The sequence below is a fragment of the Balaenoptera physalus genome, assembly GCF_965194825.1.
Source record: "Balaenoptera physalus genome assembly, chromosome: 12".
Classification (NCBI taxonomy): domain Eukaryota; kingdom Metazoa; phylum Chordata; class Mammalia; order Artiodactyla; family Balaenopteridae; genus Balaenoptera; species Balaenoptera physalus.
In genome coordinates, this window is record NC_138897.1 from 16,363,241 (window position 1) to 16,388,556 (window position 25,316).

The window sequence follows — 25,316 nt, forward strand, 5'->3', positions numbered from 1 at the left end:
TTGGCTGAGTTGGATCTTCGTTGCTGCGTGCGGGCTTTCTCTAGTTGCAGAGCAGGGGCTACTCTTCACTGCAGTGCATGGTCTTCTCATTGAGGTGGCTTCTCTTGTTGCAGAGCATGGGCTCTAGGCGCACGGGCTTCAATTGTTGTAGCTCGCAGGCTCTAGAGCGCAGGCCTCAGTAGTTGTGGCACATGGGCTTAGTTGCTCCACGGCATGTGGGATCTTCCCAGACCAGGGCTCAAACCCGTGTCCCCTGCATTGGCAGGTGGGCTCTTAACCACTGAGCTACCAGGGAAGCCCCTGTTTAGACATTTTGACAAGGATATTCATTTTTTCTCAAGAAAGCAAGAGCTTTGGTGTTTACTACAAGTCATTTAATAAACCCCTCAGCAAGTGAAAATATATTTAAATTCCACAAAGAGGTCTCACTTTCATATACTGCAGGGACCAGCATTGAATCCTATTGAGTGCTGACCCTTTATTAATTCCCAAGGTCCCACTAAAACCACCAAGGGAACTTTGTATTATACTTGACACTAAAAATAGGGCATGGTGGAAGGATTTATTTTTTAATTTAAAATAATAGTATTTAGATTCCACATGTAAATGATATCACACAGTATTTGTCTTTCTCTGTCTGACATTTCACTTAGCATAATGCTCTCCAAGTACAACCATGTTGCTGTAAATGGTGAAATTTCATTCTTTTTTATGGCTGAGTAGTATTCCATTGTCTGTCTGTCTGTCTCTCTCCATATATATATATATATACCACATCTTCTTTATCCATTCATCTGTTGATAGACACTTAGGTTGCTTCCATATCTGAACATTGAGGTACATGTATCTTTTCAAATACAACCAACTAGTGAATATAATAATAATAAAAAAAGAAGCAGACTCATAGATATGCAGAGCAAACTAGTGGCTACCAGTGGGGAGAGCAAAGGGGGAGGGGCAATACAGGGGTAAAGGACTAAGAGATACAAACGGTATAAAATTAGCTACAAGGACATAATGTACAACACAGGAAATATAGTAAATATTTTACAATAACTATAAATGGAGATTATAATGTTTAAAAATTGTGAACACTATATTATACACCTGTAACATATAGTATTGTACAGCAACTATACTTCAATAAAAACAAAATGAAGCATGGACTTCCCTAGCGGTCCAGTGGTTCAGACTTTGCCTTCTAATGCAGGGGGTGCGGGTTTGATCCCTGGTCAGGGAGCTAAGATCCCACATGCCTCATGGCCAAAGAACCAAGACATAAAAGAGAAGCAATATTGTAACAAATTCAATAAAGACTTAAAAAATGGTCCACATCAAAAAAATCTTTAAAAAAAAGAAACAAAAGATAATAATATTTATTACTGTTGTGCTCATGTGAAGTCTTCAGCTATAAGAGATTCACATCAAGTATGCATGTCACAGATGCCACCCAACCATGGATGCAAGAAAAGGTTTGTGTCCACCATAGATAAACTGGATGCCTTGAGTTGACGAGCAACAGACAGTAACCTTGGAATTCTTCACTGCCCACATTTTTCCCACCAGAACTTTTAATGAGTACAAAATATATTGACTTGAGTTTCATCTCCCTTCATTTTTCTTCATTTGCATACATTAGCCAGAAGCAGGCAGCAGAAAAATTCAAATGTTTGGCCCATTTACAGACAGGATAATCAATTCCTAAATGTGCAACTTACTTGTCTTTTCACAGAATTTTTAAATGGAGATGGAGCCAGTGTTTCTGGGGGACAATAATATAAGGAAATTAGAAGTGTAATATATTGACCCATCATAGTCAAAGAATTCTGAACCAGCTAATCGAAACCTAGTGTACTTTTGCAAATTCCAAGGGACAAAGGCAAACAAGTTTCATGCAGACTTTAAATATGCTTTCAAAACCTACAATTTATTGCTATGCTCTGGCTTTTAATACTTTTTATTAATGTTCCATTTTCTGGTACAGGAACTTCACTCGTCATTCTTAATATTTCTGCTTTACTTGGAGCTGTCAGGAGTCATTTCCTTGTGGTTAGAGACGCAAATAGCTTCAGCCTTCTTCAGAGGGTCGCCAGGTCCTGCCTAATCCCTCTGCCGGGGAAACGGCTGAATGAAGAACCACTGGGAAGATGGCAAGAGGCTGAAAACAGCAGCTATGAAAGGCAGTTTTTGGGGAAGAAATGAAATCAAAGAAATCCTTTCAGTGGTAGCTATCACGGAGATGATCGCAGCATGGGGCCCTGCTGAATATTTCCTGTTAAATGACACCACTGCATTCTGCTGCTGGTGCTTTGGAAATATTGAATATTCGAGCAACTTATTTTATTCACATTCACCCAACAAATGTATTTATTGAGCACCCACTCTCAGCTCGAGACTTTTATGTACATTGCCTCCTATAATGTCTCCTGGAGCTTTTAAGGAAACAGGCAGGGTAGGAACTGGCACGTGCTGGAGGGAGAGCTGAGAGCAGGTGATTCCAGTAAAATCAGGTCAGTGTGAGCGCAGATGGCGGCCTTACACGGGCAGTCACAGAGGGCATGGGAGGCGGTGCTATCCTTCCATGTTGCCTGGAGGTCAAGGTTGATTTTCTGTGGATGAGGTCACAGCTCTGTCACCAGGCCCGGAGAGGACACACCTCACCTGGGCGCTAGTCTAGAGCAGCATCACGCCTGCAGCCTCGTCTGAGCCGAATCGATATAGTCTCTTCCTGTCCTGAGTAAGGATGCCAGGCCCCGTCATTCCTGGTCCCCTAACCTATGAAGCCACCTAACCCAGTTGGTCCAAATTTAAACCCCAAAAACTTCCAAGAAAGGGGTGGAGGGAAGTAGCAACCTAGAGCCTTGCTATTCCAACTGGCGGCATCAGCACCACCTAGGAGCTTGTTAGAAACGCAGAATTTCAGACCCTACACCCGGCCTCCTGAATCAGAATCTGCATTCTAACAAGATGCCCAGGCGATCCCTATGCAGAGTCAAGGTTTGGGAAGCACTGACTTAGGGACTCCTACACAGGTAGGGAACAAAGTGCCCACCTCCCGCCCCCCACCCCGGCCCCCAGTTTCTCCATACACTGCCCCAAGTACCCTTCCCAGATGTCGACTGCTGTAGGCAGGGAGGAATTTGGTGAGATTGCTCCAAGGAGGAGGTGGGTGAAGAAGGCTGCCCTCCGGGAAAGGCATTTGCCCCATGGTAAAGGCCAGGTGGGTAAATCAGGTTCCAGACTTTCTGGCAGCTGAGAGGGCTGGGATGCAGGGATCTCCTGCCCTAGAAATATCCTCCGCAAGAGGAACTCTTGACCTGCTTCACGGAAGCCCTGTCCCATGCAGGGTAAGGAAGCTGCTCTCAAGCCAGCGAGGCCCCGGCTGCTCACTGGAGTCACCTGGGAGCTTTAAAACTGCAGCATCGGGTCCCACCTGCAAGGACTCTCTTTCAAACGGTGTGGGACAGGACCTGGAAATCCTGATTCTTCAAAGTGCCCGTGTGGTCCTAATGGGTGGCCAGGACTGAAAACCACTGAGGAAGGCAAACTTAGAAAAATTAATATAGAAACTCAAGTTAGAAATGCAGAACTCTAGGCCTACTCTAGCTGCTTCCTTCGCACTGCTGGCCTCTTCTTCCTCCTCTTCCTAACTCCCCACTCGGCAAAAGCTGGAAATAGTGACGGAGGGAAGGAGAATGTGGTCCAAGGTGCAGTGGAGGCTCCAAGAGCTTAGGTCCTGGTGGCAGACATCCTGTCACATCTGTCGTGGCCACAGGGCCTGGGTTCAAGTGAGAGGCCTTTCTGATGGGAAAACCCAGCAGGGAGCTGGAGGGGACCTGGTGCGGCTCCTGCGGACCCAGGGCGCCCAGCTTAGAGCAGGGAAGAACTAGAGCATCTGTGTGGCACTCCACTCCCACACCGTTTCTCCTGGATCGTTCTATCTCCGGCTATTTGTTTTTCAAGTTTCCTCTTAAACCCCTTAATCTCTCTTTTACATTTTAGCTGTCAGAGTCCCGCTGGGATTCTCATTTTGTAAGTTCATATCACTTGCCTGAGTGATACAAACTTGTTACTTTTATTTTTTTATTTAACCAATTTCAGACTGAAATTTTAAACTAGATAATCCATCAAAAGCCACTTACCTGCACACATGTGGGCGTGTGTATGGCAGCAGGGTGGGTTGGTGGCAGGCATTCTGCATAAATCCGTTTTCAGCAGGTCGTGGGCATGAGCAGCTGTGCAAGGGCTGCATCAACTCAGACATAATCCCTGCCATGTAACCAAAGCAAAAGTGTGATTCCAAAGACTTGGGGAACTCCCACTCCTCCAAACCTCTGATTTTTCTATCTCAGCTATTCGGGCATCCATAATGACCCCACATGTAAGGCCTTGAGCTTTTTCACAAATTCATGACTAAAATGTAAATACTCCTGAGAGGTAGACAATAAGCCCCTATTAGTTACTACTGTTTGCATATTCGTTTAGGAGCTATGTTCTCAAGGCATGAGATCCCAGAGAGGCCACCTGGGGCCCCAGAGCACCTGAGAGAACCAAAGAACATTTGAGGAGTGGAGTAGAGAGGGTGTCCAGAGGATTTTCTTTTCTGTTTTGTGGTGTTGCTTGTTTTACATTCTGTAAAAGGCAAAACTATGGAGACAGGACCAAGATCAGATGTTGCTAGAGGTGGGGGGAGGGATGGAGGAATAGGCAGAAGATTTTTAGGGCAGTAAAACTATTCTGTATGATACCACAATGGTGAATACATGTCATGACACATTTGTCAAAACTCATAAGATGTACAACGCCAAGAGTGAGCCCTGTAGAGACACAGATGTAGAGAACAAACGCATGGACCCCAAAGCGGGAAAGTGGCAGGGGGGAGGCGGTGGTGTGATGAAGTGGGAGATAGGAATTGACATGTGTACACTTATGTGTATAAAATGGATGACTAATAAGAACCTGCTGTATAAAAAAATAAATAAAATTTAAAAAAAAACCAAAACAGTGAGCCCTGATGTAAACTATGGAATTTGGGTGATAACTTCGTGTAATGTAGGTTCATAAATGTAACAAATATACTACCATGCTGGCTTTGATAGTAGGGGCTTTGATAGTAGGGGAGGTTGTGCGTTTGTGGGGCAGGGAGGACCGTCTAGTACTTTCTACTCAATTTTTCTGTGGACCTAAAACTGCTCTAAATTGTTCCAAAAAATTCCTGCCATATGGCAAAAGCTAAACACCTGTGGGGAGACGATTACACCTAAGAGGCATGTAGCGGATAGTGTTTGGGTGAGGACTGAAGGGGAAGAAGCCCAGAGAAAACTCTACAACAGAAGGCTTCGCCACCAAGATCACGTGGCAAAGGGCCTTCCCCTCTCCTACATCTTCCTGAAGCTTCATGTGGCTAAAAGCAAAGGCTCTGGGGGCAAATGTCCCTATCATTGATATGTCTGCAACAATGCAGGGAAGCAGATTTAAAATCCAGAGAAAATGTAGGTAGAATTCACTGCCAAAAATGATAGGGAAGGATGTTCAAGAGGATTTGGGAGCTTAAAAAATAAACAAATTCTAAGTGGTCAAACTCCAGTGATCTTGAGGAAGAAAGCGTAAAGCCCTGTTTGATGAAAACCAAGCATCTAACAAATCCTTCACCCCCCTGGACACGCATTCTGGATGTAAGGAAACTGAGTCTCATCAGTTACAAGCTACATGTCTAGTAGGTGGAGGCAAGGCTTAAACCACGGTGACTCCAGATCCTCTTTCCACCCCCTGTCCCCATGCCTCTCATGGGAAACTAAGGGAACTGCTGAACCCACAGAGTGGGGATGGATGGATCTCCGCCTGGATTTTCAGGATGAGACTAAACAGACCGACCAGTGCGCTGGGCCAAAGGCTACTTAGTAAGACGAGGTACTGAAGCAGAAACCAGGAGACCGTTAATCAAGATGGCTAGCATCAGTTGGGTGTGGGAAATGGAGGGGAGAGGGTAGCACATAGAAACGGTGCATGTCTGGCTTTTTCCTACCATGCAATCTGCAAATGACTTCATGAAGACGAAATGGAAGATGTGAACAATCAAGCGTCCTAATCACATTTCCTCCCGACTAATCTGTGCGGACATTTCTCAGTGGTCTTCAACCCTGGCCGCGTGAGTCACCTGGGGAGTTTTCAATAGAGCAGACGCCAGGCTTGCTTCTCTTTATTTAAAGATTCTTCTACCTGGCTTACTTAAAAGTCAGACTTCTTCCACTTCACAAGAATGTTTCATCTGCCCAGGCTTGCTTGCTGGGGACAGTGGCAAAAATTTTATAGAGGAGTTTAGAGCCCACTATCTGGTCGTTTCAGGGTGTGTGTGTGTCTAGCATCCGCATAGGACTGACACATTCATTGTCAAAGGGAAAAAGGCAGGACTGAGACCTGTGGGTTGGGAAATCAGAGGTTCCCCCACTAACCTTTTTACAAAACTGAAGCTTCATTCCACAGTAGAAAATTTCCAGTTTCTGATAGAAACCTAAATGGATCTTAAAATACAGTATAGCAAACACCGTTTAGCTTCTGTGTAAGTGTCCTTGTGTTATCACTGAGGCCTTTGTGAACTGAGACATGGGCTGTCTGTCCCTCCACTAGGTGGTGTCTTGAAATCCTTCCACTGTTTTTTATACTTGGTCTTCTCCCTTCTCGGTGGGTATCCTTGCTTGGCCAGTGTCCACCAGACACCTTCACCTCAAGGTTTCTAAGCTGTCGTGAACTGGAAAAGCAGTTGCTCAACCACGTGAGAAATGTGTGTCCCAGAGGCATACAGAAGCTCCCAGCAAGAGGTCCTACCCGGTGAACCCACTGCCACATCGCAGTGCTAGTTTTGTCTGCCCAGATACAGGCCTGGTTCTCGTTCCAGACATCGAGGCTGCAACTGAGACTCCAGATAAAAGAACATCGATCCAGCATTAACTCCCATCATTTCCATTTGATAAAGACCAGTAGCCTCTAAAAGGCCAAAAGAGGTCATACTTTCTAACGAGCCACAATCAAACGGCACTGGCTGAACTGTGTCTGGGTTCTTACCCGTCTTTGTGAAGTTTATTTCAGAATGTCAGGCATGTTCAAAGGATTACCGAAAAGCTTAGCCACATTACGGAGCTTTTAAAAGTTTCTATTAACCAACTACAGAACCCCAGAAAGATGATAAAATAATAAAGTTTTGACCCAACATTTTGAAATTCCACCTTTAGTTCAGGGAAGAAAAACCTATTTTTCTTAAAAAAGAGTTTATTAAAGGGCACCAGAGAATAATGTTTTTAGACAGTATCCTGTAAATTTTTTTTTCTTTCACTTCGCTGATTTCAACAGGATGAGGTCCATTATTGTTGCAACAGCCTATTTTAGCAGAGATTAAGGATTAAAGGGCAGGCTGCCCGCCACGGGTCACTCCTGCTGGTCTTCACCAAATCAGAGCTCAGTTAGAAAGTGACCGTACAGGTGTGTGAAGGCACAGGTTATGCCGAAGAGGAAAACACACGTAACCACGGATGACATGTACTGAGTGCAAACTGCGTACGTGGGCAGCATCGGGCTAAGGAATCATCTACTAATTCCTGGGGACACGCAGGGAGGTGAGAGCCGTTCTCATCCTCCATCTGAGGTTGAGGGAAGCTATGCTCAAGGCCCATGGGTGGTTAAGTGACCAGGCAGGATTCTAAATTGTTAGATCAGAATTGAACAAACCTGAAAGAATGAGGTAGATTTCTAAGTTCTGACTGAAAAGGATATCAACATCGTATTGTTCGGTGAAGAGAGAACGTTTTGGCAAAACTGAAGAGAGTATCTGAAAATACCACTGGCCTCCTTTTTATTCCCTTGACACTTTGCAGTGTGGTCCAGGCACCAGCAGCACCAGTGTTCCCTGGGAGTGTTTCTATTTTTTTCTTTTTTTTTTTGGCCCTTAGTTCCCCAACCAGGGATTGAACCCTTGCCGAACCCTTGCCCCCCCCTTGCCCCCTGTAGTGGAAGCACAGAGTCTTAACCACTGGACCACCAGGAAAGTCCCTTCCTCTCGTTTCTTTTAACTCTGCTCAATGTCCCCTCCTCAGAGGTCTTCCCTGACCCATGTGAAAAGCACCCGCTATCTGCTTCTTTCCCACAGCAACTGTCCCTCCTGAAATCACATGTCAGTTTATCACCTGTTCCTTCTACTACACTGGAACCTCCATCCAGGCTGGGACTCAGTATCCCCAGCACCTAAGGCAGCAGCTGGGACACAAGGGTCTGAAAGATGGTTTAACGAGGGACTATTTTATATTCAGGATTGCGTATAGTGCAAAGATAAGGAAACTAAACTGTAACAGTGGAGATCCCTGGGAAATGGAAAGGGAGACTGAGGGGAAAAAGGACACAGCCCTTCTACCCTTCTGTGCTTTGTGCGGTTTGTCAGAGGAGTACGCACTGTTGTTATAATTTATCAGACACTTTTCAAATAATTTATCCAACCATCTCAAGATACACCAGACCACAAGAACAAAGCAGATTACACCTTTCCTGCTAAAAAGGTTTTAGGTTTTATTCGTTTATCAGACTACACTTCAATAAATAAGAAATCATTTTCTTTTAAGGGCCTGTGTCCCCTGGAAATGCTATGAGAAGAATTTTATTTTTGAAACTCAGGTGTTACAACTATACCACGTTTGGACTATGCATTATCCCACTGGCAGGCCAGGCCCAGAGACGGCCTGCCTGATTCTTGAAGTGCTGCAGACCCTCAAGCTTGGTTTAGAGCGCTTACCACGAGAAGCAGAGAGACTGAGCACATTCAAATCAGAGTTCACAAAAGAAAACAATCTTCACTGATGAATCGTTTATTCAAACAAGACAAAAACGTCTCCACATTGTTTGCTTTTATACAGAAAGTGGAACATTTCAAATATATTAGCTTTTCTCTTTTTCAACAGAATTTATTTCTGTCTGGTCCCAGGAACTGCCTTTCATTTTAGGATTCACGTTTTAGTAACACATATGCACCCATTACAGCCAAAAGAGCGTACTGCAAAGAAAACACAGTGGAAAATTACCGTGAGGACTACAAATAAATTTGGTCTATAAATGTATTCAGATAAAGTCTGGTCAATACTGGACTGAGGAGAGGATCAAAAGATGACCTCTTCCACATGCTTTGTTCTCCAAATGAGCTGCTCAATAACACATTAACAGTTAAAACCCCCAAATATATTGATGGACCAAGGAGCACACACCCAACACACACTGCTAACATCCTACTCATTCCTGTGTAGGTTTCCGACTGTGTTTCAAGTGATTAAAAAAAAATATGGATACTATTTTTGTTGAAGTTGGGAGATGAGCATTACTGGGCTTCTTGTACGACTTTTTTCGTATGTTTAAAGATTTCCATAATAAAAAGCAAAAAATATATAGGTTCCATTTTAGAACACACTGTATAAACATAAAAGGTGGAAGTACTTACTTTCAATAATTAATTTCAATAATTTAAAAGTGATAATTTAAATGAGTATATTAACTTGTAATTAACTACAAATACTCTGCAGAAGAATTAGCTAGCAAAACATTCTTAACAGACTGCATCTTTACAGTTGCATGTGTAAAAGCGCCAATATTTTCTTAAAAAATAAAGACGTACACATAAATTCCTACCTTGAATTTTGGATAGTCGTTCATTATTATGGTGACCATACCAACATATGGTAAAAACCTAAATTGTGGGATAAAAAGCCAGAAGTGTAAAAAGTGTTTGTAATATAATGATAGCAATACTTGAAAACACTATAAATCAGCATAGGAAAAAGTCTCCCTTGGGAACGACACTGACTGGGGCCATAAAAACAATATTCACTCCTGCCTCAGAAGGTTTTATTAGTAAAAAGCATCAGCGCTAACAGCCAGGACAACTTTTTAAGAAGGCAAATTAGGATCTAGAGATGCTACTTGTCTTCACTTGCTGCATTTCACCCTAACAGAATGAAAATAATTAGTTGAGCCACTTGTACAACAGAAAGGGCAAATCGAGTTCTTAATTTTTCTTAGTAGAGATGTAAGATTCAGATAGCCTATATATAAACTGCTGTGAGAGAGAGCTTTGAAAGCACATGAATAATTATTGCCTTGGCCAAACAGTTCGTTCGGGTTTAGATCTTACTGGAAAACCCGAACAAACTTTTTGGCCAACCCAACAGTTTGTAACTGAAGGAATCCTCATCATTTTCATTGCACAGCACTTTTCAGATGTAACAAAGAAGTCGGTTGGGCAGTGAACACAAATGTGAATCCCGTAATTTATACCCAAACATGATTATGATCCCAGAGAGAATAAGCCAGGATAAACCAGCCAGTGATTATGCTAACAAAATCAATGTTAATATGGAATCAGTTTGACCCAAGTCTCAATCATGTCACTGACAGGAAACAAGGTAACACCCCCTTAGTACCCTCCAGTCTGCTTAAAAATCAGTAGCATCAACCTCTCACTTACACAAAGCCTCTCACCAGAGTGTCTAAAAATACAGGACTGACCAGCTGCAGGTCTCTCTCATCTCCCTGCGGATATTCAGGTGGAATTGCAATAGAGTAGAAATGGTTAAAAGGTGAGCAGAGGGAGAAAAGGGGTAGAAAGAGGCCTTAAACTACGAGCTGATGAATAAAGCTGTATCTTAGAAAATGGCCACCGGTGTTCTCCAGCCTTACACAGCTGGTGGGATTTCAATAAAAGGAGACATTTCTAGCAAGGGTTAAATATAAAAAGGGTCACCAAGAGAGGGGGAGAATCTCCTTTTTTGGTATTTAATAACAGGACAGACTCTCTGCTGTGTCAATCAGAAGCAGAACTCATGGCTGGAACAATTATGCAAAGATGGGTATTAAAAATTTTATCACAGAACTTTTCTTAGTAGTAAAAACTAGGAGATAATCTAAATGTTGACCAAAAGAGGACGAGTGAAATCAGCTACGATTCTCAGGGGAACACCGTGCAGCCGTTTAAAAAGATATAGGTGCAGATTTGACACAGAAAGCTATTTGCAACTTTCTGCTGGTGAAAGAATAAAACTCTTCTATGTAAAATCATACATTACATATGCATACACACATCTATATAGGTACAAGGAATATCTAGAATATTCATCACAGTGTTACACAGTAGTTATTTCTGAAAGGATTTCTTAGAATTGTTATTTAAAATCTATAAATAATCTCTAGGTGAGGATTTATTTCAAAAATAGAATTAAACCCATGATATAGATAGCGTACTTGCATTCAGCTTTAGATTTTAGGTCCTTAGGAAGTTCTGAATTTTGTTTAGTCTTCACAGTACAAAGTAAAACTGCTGACAACTCTCCTGACATATAATCTTTGTAATGAATGATTCTATTAACCTTGGTTTCTTTGTTGCTGAATATTTTTCTGGTTTCTGCATCTTCTGCATAACTTAGAAGTTAATCCTCACTCACCCTCTGGCTCTCCCCACCACATCCTTCTTTTCGAGCCAGTTCTGGCCTTCTTTGTACAAGCCTCTGTCGTCAACTTCATTATTATCTCCTTTAGTCAGAAATTTGATGTCTCCATTATCTCTGGAAAGCAAAACAATGTCCTTTCAAAAATTATTTTCAGCACAGCATCGTTAGAAAAGTATTAGCTTGGCCAACACTTTACAGGCAGATATGGGCATTGAGAAAAGCAGTCAAAGATAACTTGATCTTTCTTGGTCTAAGATGCTTGCTGGCAGACAACCATTCAACTAAAGCACAAATCTAATGAGAATTTTGTAGACTTAAATTCTAAAACACTTAAGTTACCCTGATAACCAAAAAGCATGCAAAGCACAAGGGCACCAGGAAAGCAATGATTAGCTCCAGCATCTGTTTCCATCCATTCTTCATCCCCATGGACCAACTGGTTAACACAGATTATATTCCTCTTCACTCGACACATGAACTTGGTCCCAGATTACACAGATTTGAGCACAAGGTAATTCAAACACAAATGTGCTCCTAGCTCTCCCCAAGCTTATTTTTCCTTACCAAATGTGGGATGTGTTAATGCCTTATTTCCTTCACCACTGAGCAAAGTGGATTACAATCCAGTTTGCAAACAAACAGGAATTACAAACGGCATAAAACCACTGTGTTAAAGAGACAGGGGGGATTCATTTTAAACATTGTAAACTGGTGCTTACACAGCCTTGATACTAGAAACACAATATTATAGCCTTATAGAGCTATAAAGAGGGTCTTTTTTCAATAAGACAAATGAGAAAATGCACTAAATAATTTGATAAAATATTAAAAGCCCACAAAGATTTGAAACCACGCCAAAAAGAGTGAGCTGATTTGCAGCCATGGTTATAAAAGAAATTAAGAGTAGAAAAACCCGGGCCACCTCTCACAATTCATGCAAATTACAGCAAAGCATCATTATTTCCTTAACTTTGAACAATTTCTCATCTTTGTTTTCCTTTTATTTTAATAATATATTTTATTTAACTCAATATATCAAAAATATTCCTTCAACATATAATCAATCTAAAATTATTATTGAGATATTCTTTTTTTGGTACTAAGTCTTTGAAATCTTGTGTGTATTTCACACTAGTTACATTTCAAGTGCTCAGTAACCATATATTGCTGGTGGCAAACTCATTGGCTAGTGCAGCTCTACAGGAAATGCACAATTTCCCATCTTTGGAAATTGTTTTAAAATCAGGTGAGAGTTCTGTCGCATCATGACTGAGCATATTTCTTCATCAGTAAGTTAACAAGTACTTCTAACAAGGTAATGTTAGTGCAGTACCAGTGTATTAACACAAACTGAAACAGGGTCATTCTAATGTTTAGAGTAAAATGAAGTGAATATTTTTAGTATCAAACATCTTTGGGGAACACCTGGAAGCAGTGAATGGAATGAGAATCTCATACCAGAAATGTACAAATAGTTAGACACACAGACACAGACAGACACACACACACACAGAGAGGATGAGCAATGCTCCATTATTCAAAAAATACAAATATATATACCTAACTTTAATCCCATAACTCATGCAGGTAAAATGTTATACTAAGCTGCATAAAGGTAAATGAATAACCATGTATGTAACGTTTTCGCTAATCACGTGACTGTACTCTCTCATGGAAACTTAATATGTTTGAGCTAGAAGTCATTGTTTCTGGTTCCCAAGAAGTGTTTTAATAAGTCATCACTGGCATTTAAGGAAAAGGCAAAGCCATTTGTGGCAGGGAGAATTAATGCAGGATATGCAATGATCAAATCATGGGAAGAGATGGGGAAAGGAATTTTTATTCATCCAGGGGTAATATAACTGCTGAGAATGCCAGTTTGTCCAAAGTGACATGAGAAACAGGTAGCTTTCTGCATTTCAGAAGATAATTCTCTTACGAAAATTATCCTCAATTACCATGAGATCTGATTTTCTTTGAGACTCCTTCAAATAACTAATATTCTGCAAGAATACATTCCAGCATACATTGTGCAGCAATTCAAGTTTTTCAAGTGCTTTAGTAAACATCAGTTCATTTCATTCACATAATCACCCTGTGAGTTACTGTGGGTAAAGTATTATTCCCATCTTACAGACTCAGTTAAGTAGCAGGTCCAAAGTCACCCAATTACTAAATGGCAAAACTAGGAACATAATCCAGTGTTTCTGCTACTTTCTAATCAACCATTCAAACTGTCCACAGTTTTGTCTACAAAACAAAACCAAAGAGAAGTAAAGCCTCTTTACTTTTCATGAACTTTGATTACTCTGTGAACTATTGGAATGTCTCGGCCTTCGACTTTAAAAACAACGATTTCACCAGCTCTAATCGGGTCTTCCCGGAAATTTGTTAGGAACAGAAGGTCGCCCCTGTGAAAGGCTGGCTCCATGCTGCCACTGGAAAGAAACACAAAGTCACATCAGAATTATGTTCACACCAGGTGAATGAACATTTCAACCCATAAAGAATACAACAAACATACCACTTAGAATATCAACTTTCATCAACAGTCAAGCAGGTCTATGAGCTATAAAACAAACCACAGCAATTTCTTTCTGACTGCTCAAGGCGATAATAGTGAGAAAGGGAGCGATTTCTTCTTGGATTTGAGTATGAGAAGGGCACTAGCGGGTCCCTCTGCAGTTTGTATTAGGTAGAAAAAGAACTAAGAAAAATGTGGACTCTTTGAAGTAAAAGCCAATGACGGCTAAAACGCCTAGGATAATTTCTTCATCTACTGCTTCATCTTTATTCCTTTGACAAAGTTCCTGAAGACACGCAGTGGGAAGAAGTTTCTAGAAAACCATCTCAGTCTGTGATAACAAGGACAGCAGTTTTAAAAAAAAACCTCCCTGAACAAGTCTCAGAGGCAGGATAAGTGCACTGCGGTTTGGCAGCAGGAGTCATTATCGTGCCCCATTAGGAAGGCAGTCCTTTGAAATGTTTCACTAATAACAACTTACACTTGCTTTCCTCAAGGGCCAGGGATTTTCCCAAGGTCAGTGTTCCCCAAGGTCACACATCCCTCGTGACGTCAACAGTTTATGCTGACAAACCAAATTGCTTTAGAATTGTAAAGGATGCTTTAAGAAAAAAAAAAAAAAAGTCCCCATGTACTGCAATTTCACAATAACCTCTGCACGCAAGTGTGTCTGTGTGATTGAAGGAGGGCCGGAACACCTCGGACGGAGTTCTGGCTCTGCCGAAAGTAACTGAGATGCAGGCGACTTGGCCTTGTTGGACCTCAGCTTCCATATTTGTTGAGTGACAGGGCCCATCTGAATTTGAGGGGTTTAATTTTTTCTTTTTTCAAAAGCCTTAAAATCCTTCCTTCAAATGAAATCTTACCAGGTAAAGTATAGTCACATAAAGTACATAAAAGTGGAGCTGTCACAACCGAAGCAAGGCTAAGGTGTCTATAGTCCGTGAGCTTGGTCACCTTTTCCCTCCTAACCCATCCACCTGGACCCTCAGGCACCCCTGGAGCACAGTGTAAACATCAGTGAATTACAGGCCCCCTCAGCTCTGTGTGTGAACTATGCCATCCTCAGGCTCCTAAGTTTATGAAAATGCTGCGTCTCTAGAAGCAGGTCCCTTGGCCAGCCACAGAAGGGCGGCCTGGTGAAGCCCGGGCCAGAGCTGTTGCCCCATCACGTGACAGCGGGGCCCAGAGGAGGGAAAGGGCACTGGCTTGGGCGCCAAGAAGCCTGCGTGCTGGTTCTCCTGCTCTGGCCAGCGGTGACCCTGCCCGCGCCACTGCTACAGCCCGCTGCCTCCCCTGTGGAACAACAGGGCTCCACGCCCACTGCAGGGAGACTCAACGACCTAAGGCACCACGAGCAGAGCATCTGCAAGCTCCTAATGGCTCACAAACATGCTACTTCATTTCAAGTTGATTGTGAAGTTTCTCCCCTTGGATGACTTCACGGCTCTGGGAAGTTAAAGTATAAACTTTTCTCAGATGAACACTCTGTGCTTTCTAAGAGTAAAAGTCTTGAGAAGAGAGGAGTCAGCCTCCACGCGCTGCTGAAGAAACTTGAGGAAACACCAGACACCGTGCTGGGCACAGACTCCCTGCCCACGCGGGACAAAGTGAACCAAGTAAGAGCTTTAAATTGGCTATGTTTAAAAATCAACGCGTACACAAATAATGCATTATTACTATCTTATTAAAATGTCATTTAACATGGATTAAAACATTAAAACATGAAAGTAAATCACACTGCACTGGACCACCAGCATCAACATGATGAAAGGCCTCAACTGTCTATTGAAAAAGATTTTTCAACAAAAGCCAAAAATAAAATGAAACCTTCTCAAAACAGGTATCAATAAAGAAAACTATAAAACTTTATCCAATTAAAACACCGAGTTTGGTTGTCCACGCTGCTCCTGGGTCCTGGGCAGCAGCAGGACGGCCGGCGGGACCCACCTCAGCACCACCACGATGGGACTCTCGCTGCCAGTGAGGACGATCAGGCCTTTCCAGATCATGAGCGCAGAAGACACAATCATGGCAAAGTTTAAGACCTGGTAATAGAGCTGGAATGAAAAAGGCCAAACCAAAAGTAAGAACCGGTGACAGAATATTCACTAACCCAAAGCTGGAGATGTGCTTGTTTAAAAAAAAAAAAGCTGTTATTTTAGGACATGAAACTAGTTCACACAAGCTACAAAATTAGGCAGAATTTCGACTTCTGACCATGGAATGCCCATGTATCTTCTCTCCTTCCATGAGAGAAAAGGAAAAAAATAAAAAACCAGAGTAGTCTGTGGGACCTGCTTTGTTAAGGCCTCGGTACGACTCTTCCTACCTCTCCAGAATCCCACAGAACCTTCAACCCTGAGGGGCCCCACCACGCAGGTTCTATGGCTCGGCCTCCCGCTCTAGCGCAGAGGCCGTAGGTCTAACCTGAGGGCCCCGACGTACCCACGGTTCACCTAGAACACTCCGCAGCCCCACGGCCAGAAGGGTCCCAAATGAGGGCGCAGAATCCTAGTCTCACAGCACTCTGTCCTACATGAGGTTATTCTGCATCGGAAATTACAATTCAAAAGTGAACAGAAACTGTAAACACCTAGATGTTTAGGGTTTCCATAAATGTTTTAAATGATGAGCACCAAATATGTGGTGAAGAACACGGCAGGAAGGCCACCTGAGTCCGCATCTAGTTCTAAGCCGCCCTCGCTCCGCCGGAGACCACGGAGCTAGGGCCCACAGGGCTGCCCGCCCTCACTGCGCTCCAGGACGGCTCCGACTGTGGTACCTGCCTCAGCCCGCCTCCTGCAGGTGCTCTGGGTGATGTGAAGAGCGTGGATGGCCCACCCAACACTCTGGTGGCTCAATTCCTGGACCTCCTCACCTCCAGTGACCCTCTCCCTCCACCTGAACCGTCCACTCTCAGCGGCATACCTGGCCCTGAAACTACTCAATCCCCTACCACGTCTCGAGCTCAAGTAGCCCCTCCACCCGGGCATGTGAGCCTGCTCTTCTGGCCTGTGTGTTCACCTACACGGCCGGACTCTCGCCCTCCAGGGGCCTCCACCAACCACTTCTGTCTCTCCACCCTCGGCATGCAGCGTGCAGCCCCCATGAGGCCTGGCAGCCGCCCTACTCCAAAACCGTCTGTCTACCCCTCCGGAGAAGAAGGTCCAGACCTCTACCCGCGAGGGGAAACCTCTGAGTAGAGTCGGAGAGGACAGCTTGGGCTCTAACTGCTTCTCAGCTTTTCTGCCCATCTCATTCATTTTAGCCCCACCTCCCCTCACCCCTCCCGCCCGTTCTGGAGACACCTGGAACTGCCGGCTCTTGGGTCTTGGAGGCACCTGCAGCATAAGCAGTGGAGACTTACTCCTCCACGTCACCCCACTGCTGGTTCCAGCTGTCAGTTGCCACCCTTCTGTTTTCCAGCTTCTAGTATTTGATTGCTCTTGTTTCCCTTTCTGGGCTTCCTATCTTGGAGTAACTGATGACTTTTTAAAGTCCCTTTACTATACATAGTTTTAGTGGTGTTTCAGAGCAAGTGAGATTAGATAGGTTAGATCCCGTCTTAACTACCTGCCAGCTTTCCAGAACATCCTTTGGAAGTGAGTTAGGAACTAGGACTCAGATCACATGGCTCTGGACAGTACTGTTTTCCTCAAATATCCAATGATAATTTTAACTGAGACAGAATGCAGGGTTATGGACTCTTTTTGAAGATCGAATACAGTTTAAAATGCAGTTTTAAGCACAGCTTAAATATAGTTTTAAATAGTCTTTAAAATGCACAAGGCCTGGAGAAATGGGGGCTGAAGACACTCAGGAAGGCCCAGGAGGCACGTGGCAGGTGGTTTTACATGGTTCTGACTTCTGAGAGTGTAGACCAGCCTTTACAGCAGCGGTTCTCAAACTTCAGTGTGCACCAGCATCCCCACGTGGGGCCTGAGAATTTGCACTTCAAACAAGTTCCCAGGTGATCCTGAAGCTGCTGGTCCAGGGACCACAGTTTGAGAAACGCTGTTCTCTACCATTGGTTCTCAACCTTGGCTGCACATTAGAATCACCTGGGGAGCCTTTGGAACATGGTATACCTGGTCTCCATCCAAGACTGAGGGAACCAATGGGAGGGGAGGGGTGCTGGCATCCCTGTTTCTCAAACGGCTGGCAGGTGGTCCTGATGCAGAGGCTGGACCACTGCTCTACACCTTCTCCCTCCCCTGGGCTTCAGTCTCTCCCACCTTCAATCCTCCTTCCACCTCACATCCTCCGTAAGGCTTCTTCACTCTCTCTTCACAGCCAAACCTCAGGAGCTGCTACCCCAGGTTTCTCCCCTTCCTCACCATCTACAGTCACCCCTCAGCCTACACACCCAGTCACCTGCTCATTAAATCTGACGGACAACTGTCAGTCCTCACCTTGCTGATCTTTCGGCAGCGGTCAACACAGACGATCACTTCTACAAACTCTCCGCCCCTGGCGTCCCGGGTGGCACACTGCCCACCCTCTGACCACTTTCTTTCTAATCTTCCTGCCAGTTCCTCCTCCTCTAACTGGACCTTCAAATGCCGGCACCGGCACCATCATGCTAACCGCTCCCAATACTGAGATTTCCAACTGCCTCCCTGACAGTCTCACTCGGATGTCTGTAAAGGCAGCTCCAACCCAACACGGTCAAAACTGGACTTATCTTCTCCAAAAAGGCTTCAGTGCTCGTGATCTCATCTCAATACATGGCATTCCCATCCACCCAGCTGTCTGCAGTCACCCCCCACCCATTCGTTCTATCCTATCTTCTAAATATGTCTGGCATTTGTTCAGTTCCTTCTATTCCCACTGCCACCACGCTCACCTAAGTCACCAGCACAGCCCGCCGGACACTGCGAGAGCCTCCTACCCAGGCTCCCGATGTCCACGCATGCATCTTCCGACGCGTTCTCCACGCTACACTCAGCACTGGTTTTCAAATGCACCTCTGGTCATCGGGTCATCTCTATGCCCTGCATAAGGCTCTCTGATTGCATCCCACACTCTGTGCATGAATATGGTCTCTAAGTCCCTGTCTGATATACGCCCTCTCCTCTCCAGTGTCAGCTAGTAAAGCTCACTGCACTCCAGCTCCACTGCTGGGCTCTGTCAGTGATTCAGAAAGCACATGCTCCTTTCCACTCCAGGACCTTCACCGGCTACTGTCGTGGCCCAGAAGGCTCTCCTTAGGCTCCTTAGCACACCTAACACTCACTCACCTTTAAGTCCTACTTTAAACATCAGTTCCCAAGGGAAGCCCTCCCTGACCCATTAGACCAGGAGTTAGCAAACTTTTTCTGTAAAGGGCCAGGTAATACATATTTTAGGTTTATGGGCCTTATCATCTCTGTTGAAATGACTCAACTCTACCATTGTAGTGGGAAGGCAACTACAGACAATACGTAAAAGAATGAACATGGCCGAATTCCAATAAAACTTTATTTATAAAAACAGGCAGTGGGCTGGAGTTTGCCAACCTCTGCTATAGATCAACCTGGGTCCTCCTGCTTTATATTCTCACTGCATCCTGTATTTCTTTATACCATCCATCACCTTGATAATTATGCATATAATTATTTAATGCATCTTTCACACTAAACTGTAAGTTCCACAAAGGCAAGGATCATTTCAGCCTTGTTCACAGCTGTATCCCCAATGTTCAACACAGGCCTGGGAAAAAGTAAGTATTCAGTTTGTTGAATAAATAGTGAGAAATACACGGTGGGCACATACAAACTAGTAGTAAGAAAAACACTAAAATCGCGACAACAAAAAAGAAGTACAAGCTTAAAACTATTAATATTCCAAAGAAGAAACACAAGTGGCGAATAAACACAAAGTGTTTAAACCAAATCCTGCCTCCCCCTTGCCCCTTTTTGGCCTAGTAAATGTAAAGGTTTTTTGTTTGTTTTTGTGTGTGTGTTTTTTAATGCTAATACTCAGAGCGTGACAAGCATGTATGCAAGTGGTGGGGACGCAAGTTGATATAACCATTCTGAAAGCAATTTAGTGTCAAGCATTAGTATCAGGAGGTTGCTCTTGGCCAAGTAACCCTACTTCTAGGAATTCAGTCTAAAATAAAGGCAGATAGGGAATTATGGCGCAAAGATACTTATTTTTAATAACAGGGAAAGGGAAATAAATGAGCAACAACAGAAATGACTGAGTAAATAATGGCAAATTACTGCACTATTTGAAACAATGAACAAAGAACTATAATGGCAGGACCGAACACTCAAGATATATTAGGTGAAAAATGTAGGCTGCAGTAGGATCTCCACAAACTGTAAAACAGTTTATAAAGCAAACACAAGGAGCTCCCCCGAGATGCTAAGAGTCTATCTTAGCATGGTGGAATTATGAATGATTGGACTGTCTTATTTAAACTACTCTCTATTCTTTAAAATTCCTATGATGAGCATAGATTAATTTCAAAATCTGGGAGGGGGTAGGGAAGTATTTAAAGGAAGAGCAATTTGACAAGATAGAGGCCGTTAAAATAATCATTTTGAAGAGTGTGACAAAACATGAAAACATTCTGATATGATAGGAAGGAAAGAAAAGCAAAGCTCAAAACTGCCTCTTGCTAAAATTACAACTGTGTGCAAGTATGTAATTTGATTGAGGTAATCGTGAAGGTTACAAAAGTGGGGACAAAAGGTGCATTAAAATAACTTATTTTGATGTAATAAATGAAAATAGGATAATAAATGTAATTCAAAATTAAAGTTACATAACATTTTTTAACTCCTTGGCTTAAGTGCCAATAGCAAATTATCAAACTAAATTAAATTCCCAGGAGAGCAAAAAAGGAAACTGGAGTGCTAAACGGACATTGTTCAAGTGCTGGGCTATAATATGTTAAACTGTTGCTTAAAGTAAAATCAGCCTTGCTAGTCACATCAGCCTGAAGCAGAAGTTGTTCACTGGAGTTCATGTTCAAAAACTTCGCCACCTGCTCTGCTTGACTTAAAGGATTTAATAAAGAACTGTTGTTTCATTATGAACTGCAGCTCTGATTAGGAAAGCCCCAAGGCATGGTTTTCTACAGAGATTGCCATCTCATACACGTTTTCAAACTATCGGACTCCACCCTGATAAGAGGAAATTATACAGTATTGCCACTTATCTAATAAAGACCATGTACTAAGAATAGAGTTTCCAGTATGATTTTCTATGCTTGAAAAATTCATTGAGAGGAAATAAAATCAATTCCTCAAAAAAAAAACTTCTCTGAGCAAGACATTTATTTGCTCAAGAGATAGCCAATTATATAGAAACCTAACAATCAAGCTAACTGCAAAACCACACATCACCCTTCCAGCACCCTATCTTTAAGGGACTTAGTATCTAAGTCTAGGATTGAAATCCTGGAATCTAGAAAATGTAATTTTGATGGAACTACTGACAAGCTGATTGGAAATATACACCCCACATTTCACTGGTGCCTTTTCTTACTGTTCATCTTTGCCTACCAACTCTGTATGCTTGGCACTTAATCATCCCAGCAGAGTTTAGAAGCAAGCTCACAGTCTTTGTCAAGCAAAGATGAAATAGCCAATGTCTAAGGGTTTTAAACAAACGTTTCAGACCAGATATTGTGGCTGACAGAGCAGCAGAAATGCCAGTGGCTGTTTTTCTTCCTCTCTTCCTCACTGCAGAAACAAAGAGTCCTTGTTTTTGCATGTGGCTCTTTCCTTAATTAACTGTAAGCAAGGGCAGCAGAAAAAGGAGGTCCCTCTTCCAAGACTGGTGGAGCGAGCATGCCTGACAAGGTGTCATAGGATGCTATTGTGGAGGGAAAAAGAAAAAAGCAAAAGGACAAAGCTTTAAAAAGGAAAACAAAGTACAAGGAGGCAGCAGATTTGAGCTTCTGAATTTTAATTAGAAGACTAGCAAAACACAGACAATGCAACCAGCTACTAACGGGCCTTATCACTGAGAGTGGGAATATACAGAGCCTTCAAAAGGCAAACTGGCTTAGCGATTGACAGATTCATCAGAAGGCCTTCACTGATAGTCTGCAGTTGGTAATCAGTACCAATTTTAGAGACATTTTAAAAACCTACCCAATTAAGTCGAGATTTTTTAAGTAAAGCTCTGCTTCCTGGAGGATTTTCTTGTAAACCACATCAATGTTCAGGACATTAGCTGTTGGTTTTTCCAGGTAGTGAGAATCTCTGCCACAACTCATCTTAATCAGAGAAATTCCCAGGAGCTCAACTGACATGCACACCTAGAAGGTTCTCAACACGGTTCAGGAGATTCAAGTCACCAAATTCCCCCACGCTACTGCACTAGTCTGAAATTCTACTCGGAAAAAAGAAAGAGAGAGGGGGGACGGGGGCGGGCTAAGGAGAGGCAAAAAGGAAGTCTTCTTCCGAGGCCCTCTCCCAGAGGGGTGAGACATCAACTCCAGCCGCCCAAAGACCCCAAGCTAGCTGCCTCCGATATTCAAGGTGCTGCCAGACGACGGAATCCAAGAATGAAGTTAGAGAAGACATCTGGAATCCCTTTTGGAACACTGATTCAGTCCACAATGATGGAGCACCACCAGTGAGCTCTCCCGCGCGAGGAGTTTTATTTAGTCCCGACGCCCGGCCGGGAAAACACTCCCCGGGATGGGAAGAAACCGCGTCGGGAGGCATGACTGGACAGCTCCCATCGCTAGGAAGTTCTCCCCTTTCGCCTGCCTTTCTGCCACTTCCATCCGCGGGCAGCCACCTTCAGGACGTCAGGCCTCAGGAACCCCACAGAGAAATCTGTTCCCTTTTCCACGGGATGGCCCTTCAAATACGTGCAGAAGGCTGTCACTCGCGGTAGAGTCATCTCTCCCCGCTTTCTCAACCACACGACCTCCAAAGGACGGGGTTCCTATTCTCTTCCCCTTCCGGGCCACCCTCCCCTAATTGCGCTTTTGTCAGTGCAAGAAAGTGCCCACACGTGGGTCTGCGCGGATTTGAACCCAGGGCCTCCGAGAGCCCAGGGCGGGAGCCTCGGGTCGCCACCGGCCCCAGTCGCAGGGCGCTGTCCTTGCGGGAGCCCCATCCGGGGAGCTCCGACTCCCCGCTGTCTCAGCCGGTCGCGGCTCCCGGACGCGCCCCCCACGCGGGACTCCGTTACCTGGCGCTTGTTCATCTTCCTCAGATCCCCAAAGATGTCCAAGCCGGACGCAGGGAGATGCGACCCCACGGCGCCCGCGCGTACCATGCCGGGCTCTCTGGGGGCCGAAGCGGCCCGCGGGCTCCGGGTGTCACAGACAGCTGCGGAGCACCGGCCAGGCCCCCGCCCAACGGCCTTGCCGGCCACATGACCTGAGACTCGCTCGGGCGTCTGGGAATCGTAGTCCTGCGAGTCTTGGCCACCAGGGTACCTGGAAGGAACCAGGAGGAAGAAAACTACCACTCCCAGAATTCCGCGGGCCGAGAGCCTCGTCCAGTGAAGACCCAGGGCTCCCAGAGAGGCGGGCGACCGGGCTCGGGAGCTTCGTCTGACCCTTGCGAGGGAACCTCGGGGAGCTGGTGATGCTGCATATGGCTCGGCCAGCTCGGGGAAGTGACTACTCAAGAGCAACCGAGTTCCCCAAAACTCTGGTCAGGCGCCAGGAGGACACCTAAAGCTCCCTCGGTATTCACCTAGCCGTGTATCTAGGCTATTGGATGACTGCGACTAGGGAAGGCGGGGCTTCTGCACTGGGGCAGGCTGTGCGGTCTAGGGGAGGAGTCTAAACATGGGCTCGGCGGGTGGGCGGGGCCTGGAAGAGGCGGGAATTTTGAAGCCTCCGAGTTACGCGCTCTGCAAGAGTAACAGGATTTGAAAGCAAGGAAACAAGAGAATACAATGATGTATCCTCTGATCATAGCTGTGTCGCAACGGATGTTAACTGAATGAAAAAATAGCCAATTAATTTTATGCACGAGGAAACAGAAGCCCAGAAAGGTTAAATGACATGGTCAAGGTAAAGTGGCAGAGTCTGGAATAGAACTCAAATTTTTAAATTTCCAAATACTGGATTATGGTAATCCTGATCCTAGATTATATTTAGTTTATTCACTCACTCATTTATGCATTATTTATTTCATTCATTTATTCACAAATCTTTTTGGAGCATCTACTATGCACCTGGCCCTATTCTAGACACAAGAAACAGTGAACATCTAGCAGCGGGAAACATAATAAATAAGTAAATTATACAGTACCTAAGGAGCGGTGGTGCTATGGAAGTAGGAAAAGCAGATAAGAGAGAGGAGAAGCTCTGCGGGAAGGGAGCAGGTGGCAATTTAAAATAACCCACAAGTTGACTTACCAGGAAGCTACTGAAACATATACTTCGGGACACTTCACTTGCAGAGGCCCCTTCCGAAGCCTTGAAGAAAAATGGTCATATGGTTTTGTAAGAGTTTAAAAAGCAAGATATTTGGGACTTCCCTGGTGGTCCAGTGATTAAGACTCCGCGCTCCCAGTGCAGGGGGCCCGGATTCGATCCCTGGTCTGGGAACTAGGTCCCGCATGCTGCAACTAAAGGTCCTGCACACGGCAACGAAGATCCCATGTGCCACAACTAAGACCCGGTGCAGCCAAATAAATAAATAAATTTTTTAAAAATTATTAAAAAAGCAAGATACTTGAATTGCTATTGGTTGATTTCCATTTCTTTGTGTTCCAACTTCCCCTCCATCATACTTCCCTTCATGCTGGAGGGACAAGGAACGTTTTGAGGATCCAGCTGAGGAGAAGTTGAGATGGAGATACATTTAGTTTGGGTTTCGTAGATACATTTCTGTGGTTCATGGCTCTTTCCTGCCATCCTTGTGTAGCAATGGCTTCTAGGAACACTACCGCCCACTGTACCAATTCACCTGACATCGTGGCAGGAAGTTGCACTAGAGGTGGTATCCTGATATGAGGGTCTCCTACAGCACCTGATCTTGGAAGTATGTGGATAATAGAAAAGAAACAAGGTTTGAAAGGTATGGAGCCAGAAGCTAATCTGCATACAAGTTTTCCAAACATCAGATGTATAATATGAAATTGTCATCAGTCAACCAGGAAGATAGGGTGATCATTAAAACCAGTACTAACAGTTGCTGGAACCAAGATGGTAGAAATGAAAGTATTTAGATGTGTTCAGATTCTGGATATATTTTGAAGGTAGAGTCCTCAGGATTTTTTGAAAGAATAGATACAGAGTATGGGAGAAGAAAAGAAGTTAAGGCTGACTCCAAGGTCTTTAGCCTGAGGAACTGGAAGGATAGAGTTGCCCTCAACTGAGACGAGGAAAGCTATGGGCAGAG

At 44.1% G+C, this 25,316-nt stretch overlaps 1 protein-coding gene across 2 annotated transcripts; it reads right to left on the reverse strand.

The window, feature by feature from the left end:
• Window positions 1-8,833: 8,833 nt before the first annotated feature.
• SEC11C (SEC11 homolog C, signal peptidase complex subunit) lies at window positions 8,834-23,332 on the reverse strand. Of its 2 annotated transcripts, XM_082417986.1 has the most exons (6): window positions 23,146-23,332; window positions 15,949-16,058; window positions 13,763-13,912; window positions 11,469-11,588; window positions 9,661-9,718; window positions 8,834-9,034 (listed from the first exon to the last, which is right to left on the reverse strand). In XM_082417986.1, the coding sequence occupies exons 1-6, from the start codon at window positions 23,230-23,232 to the stop codon at window positions 8,981-8,983; spliced, it is 579 nt and encodes a 192-aa protein (XP_082274112.1). In that variant the 5' UTR covers window positions 23,233-23,332; the 3' UTR covers window positions 8,834-8,980. The 2 variants fall into 2 exon arrangements, with proteins under 2 accessions (XP_082274112.1, XP_082274113.1); XM_082417987.1 differs by lacking the exon at window positions 9,661-9,718.
• Window positions 23,333-25,316: the final 1,984 nt, after the last annotated feature.

Excerpts from the sequence above, each read along its gene's own strand:
- SEC11C (XM_082417986.1), bottom strand. The coding sequence starts at position 23,232 with ATGGTACGCGCGGGCGCCGTGGGGTCGCATCTCCCTGCGTCCGGCTTG. Across the intron at positions 13,913-15,948 it reads CCCATCGTGGTGGTGCTGAG|TGGCAGCATGGAGCCAGCCT; the intron begins GTGGGTCCCGCC and ends GTTTCTTTCCAG. Across the intron at positions 9,035-9,660 it reads ACGACTATCCAAAATTCAAG|TACGCTCTTTTGGCTGTAAT; the intron begins GTAGGAATTTAT and ends TTTTCTTTGCAG.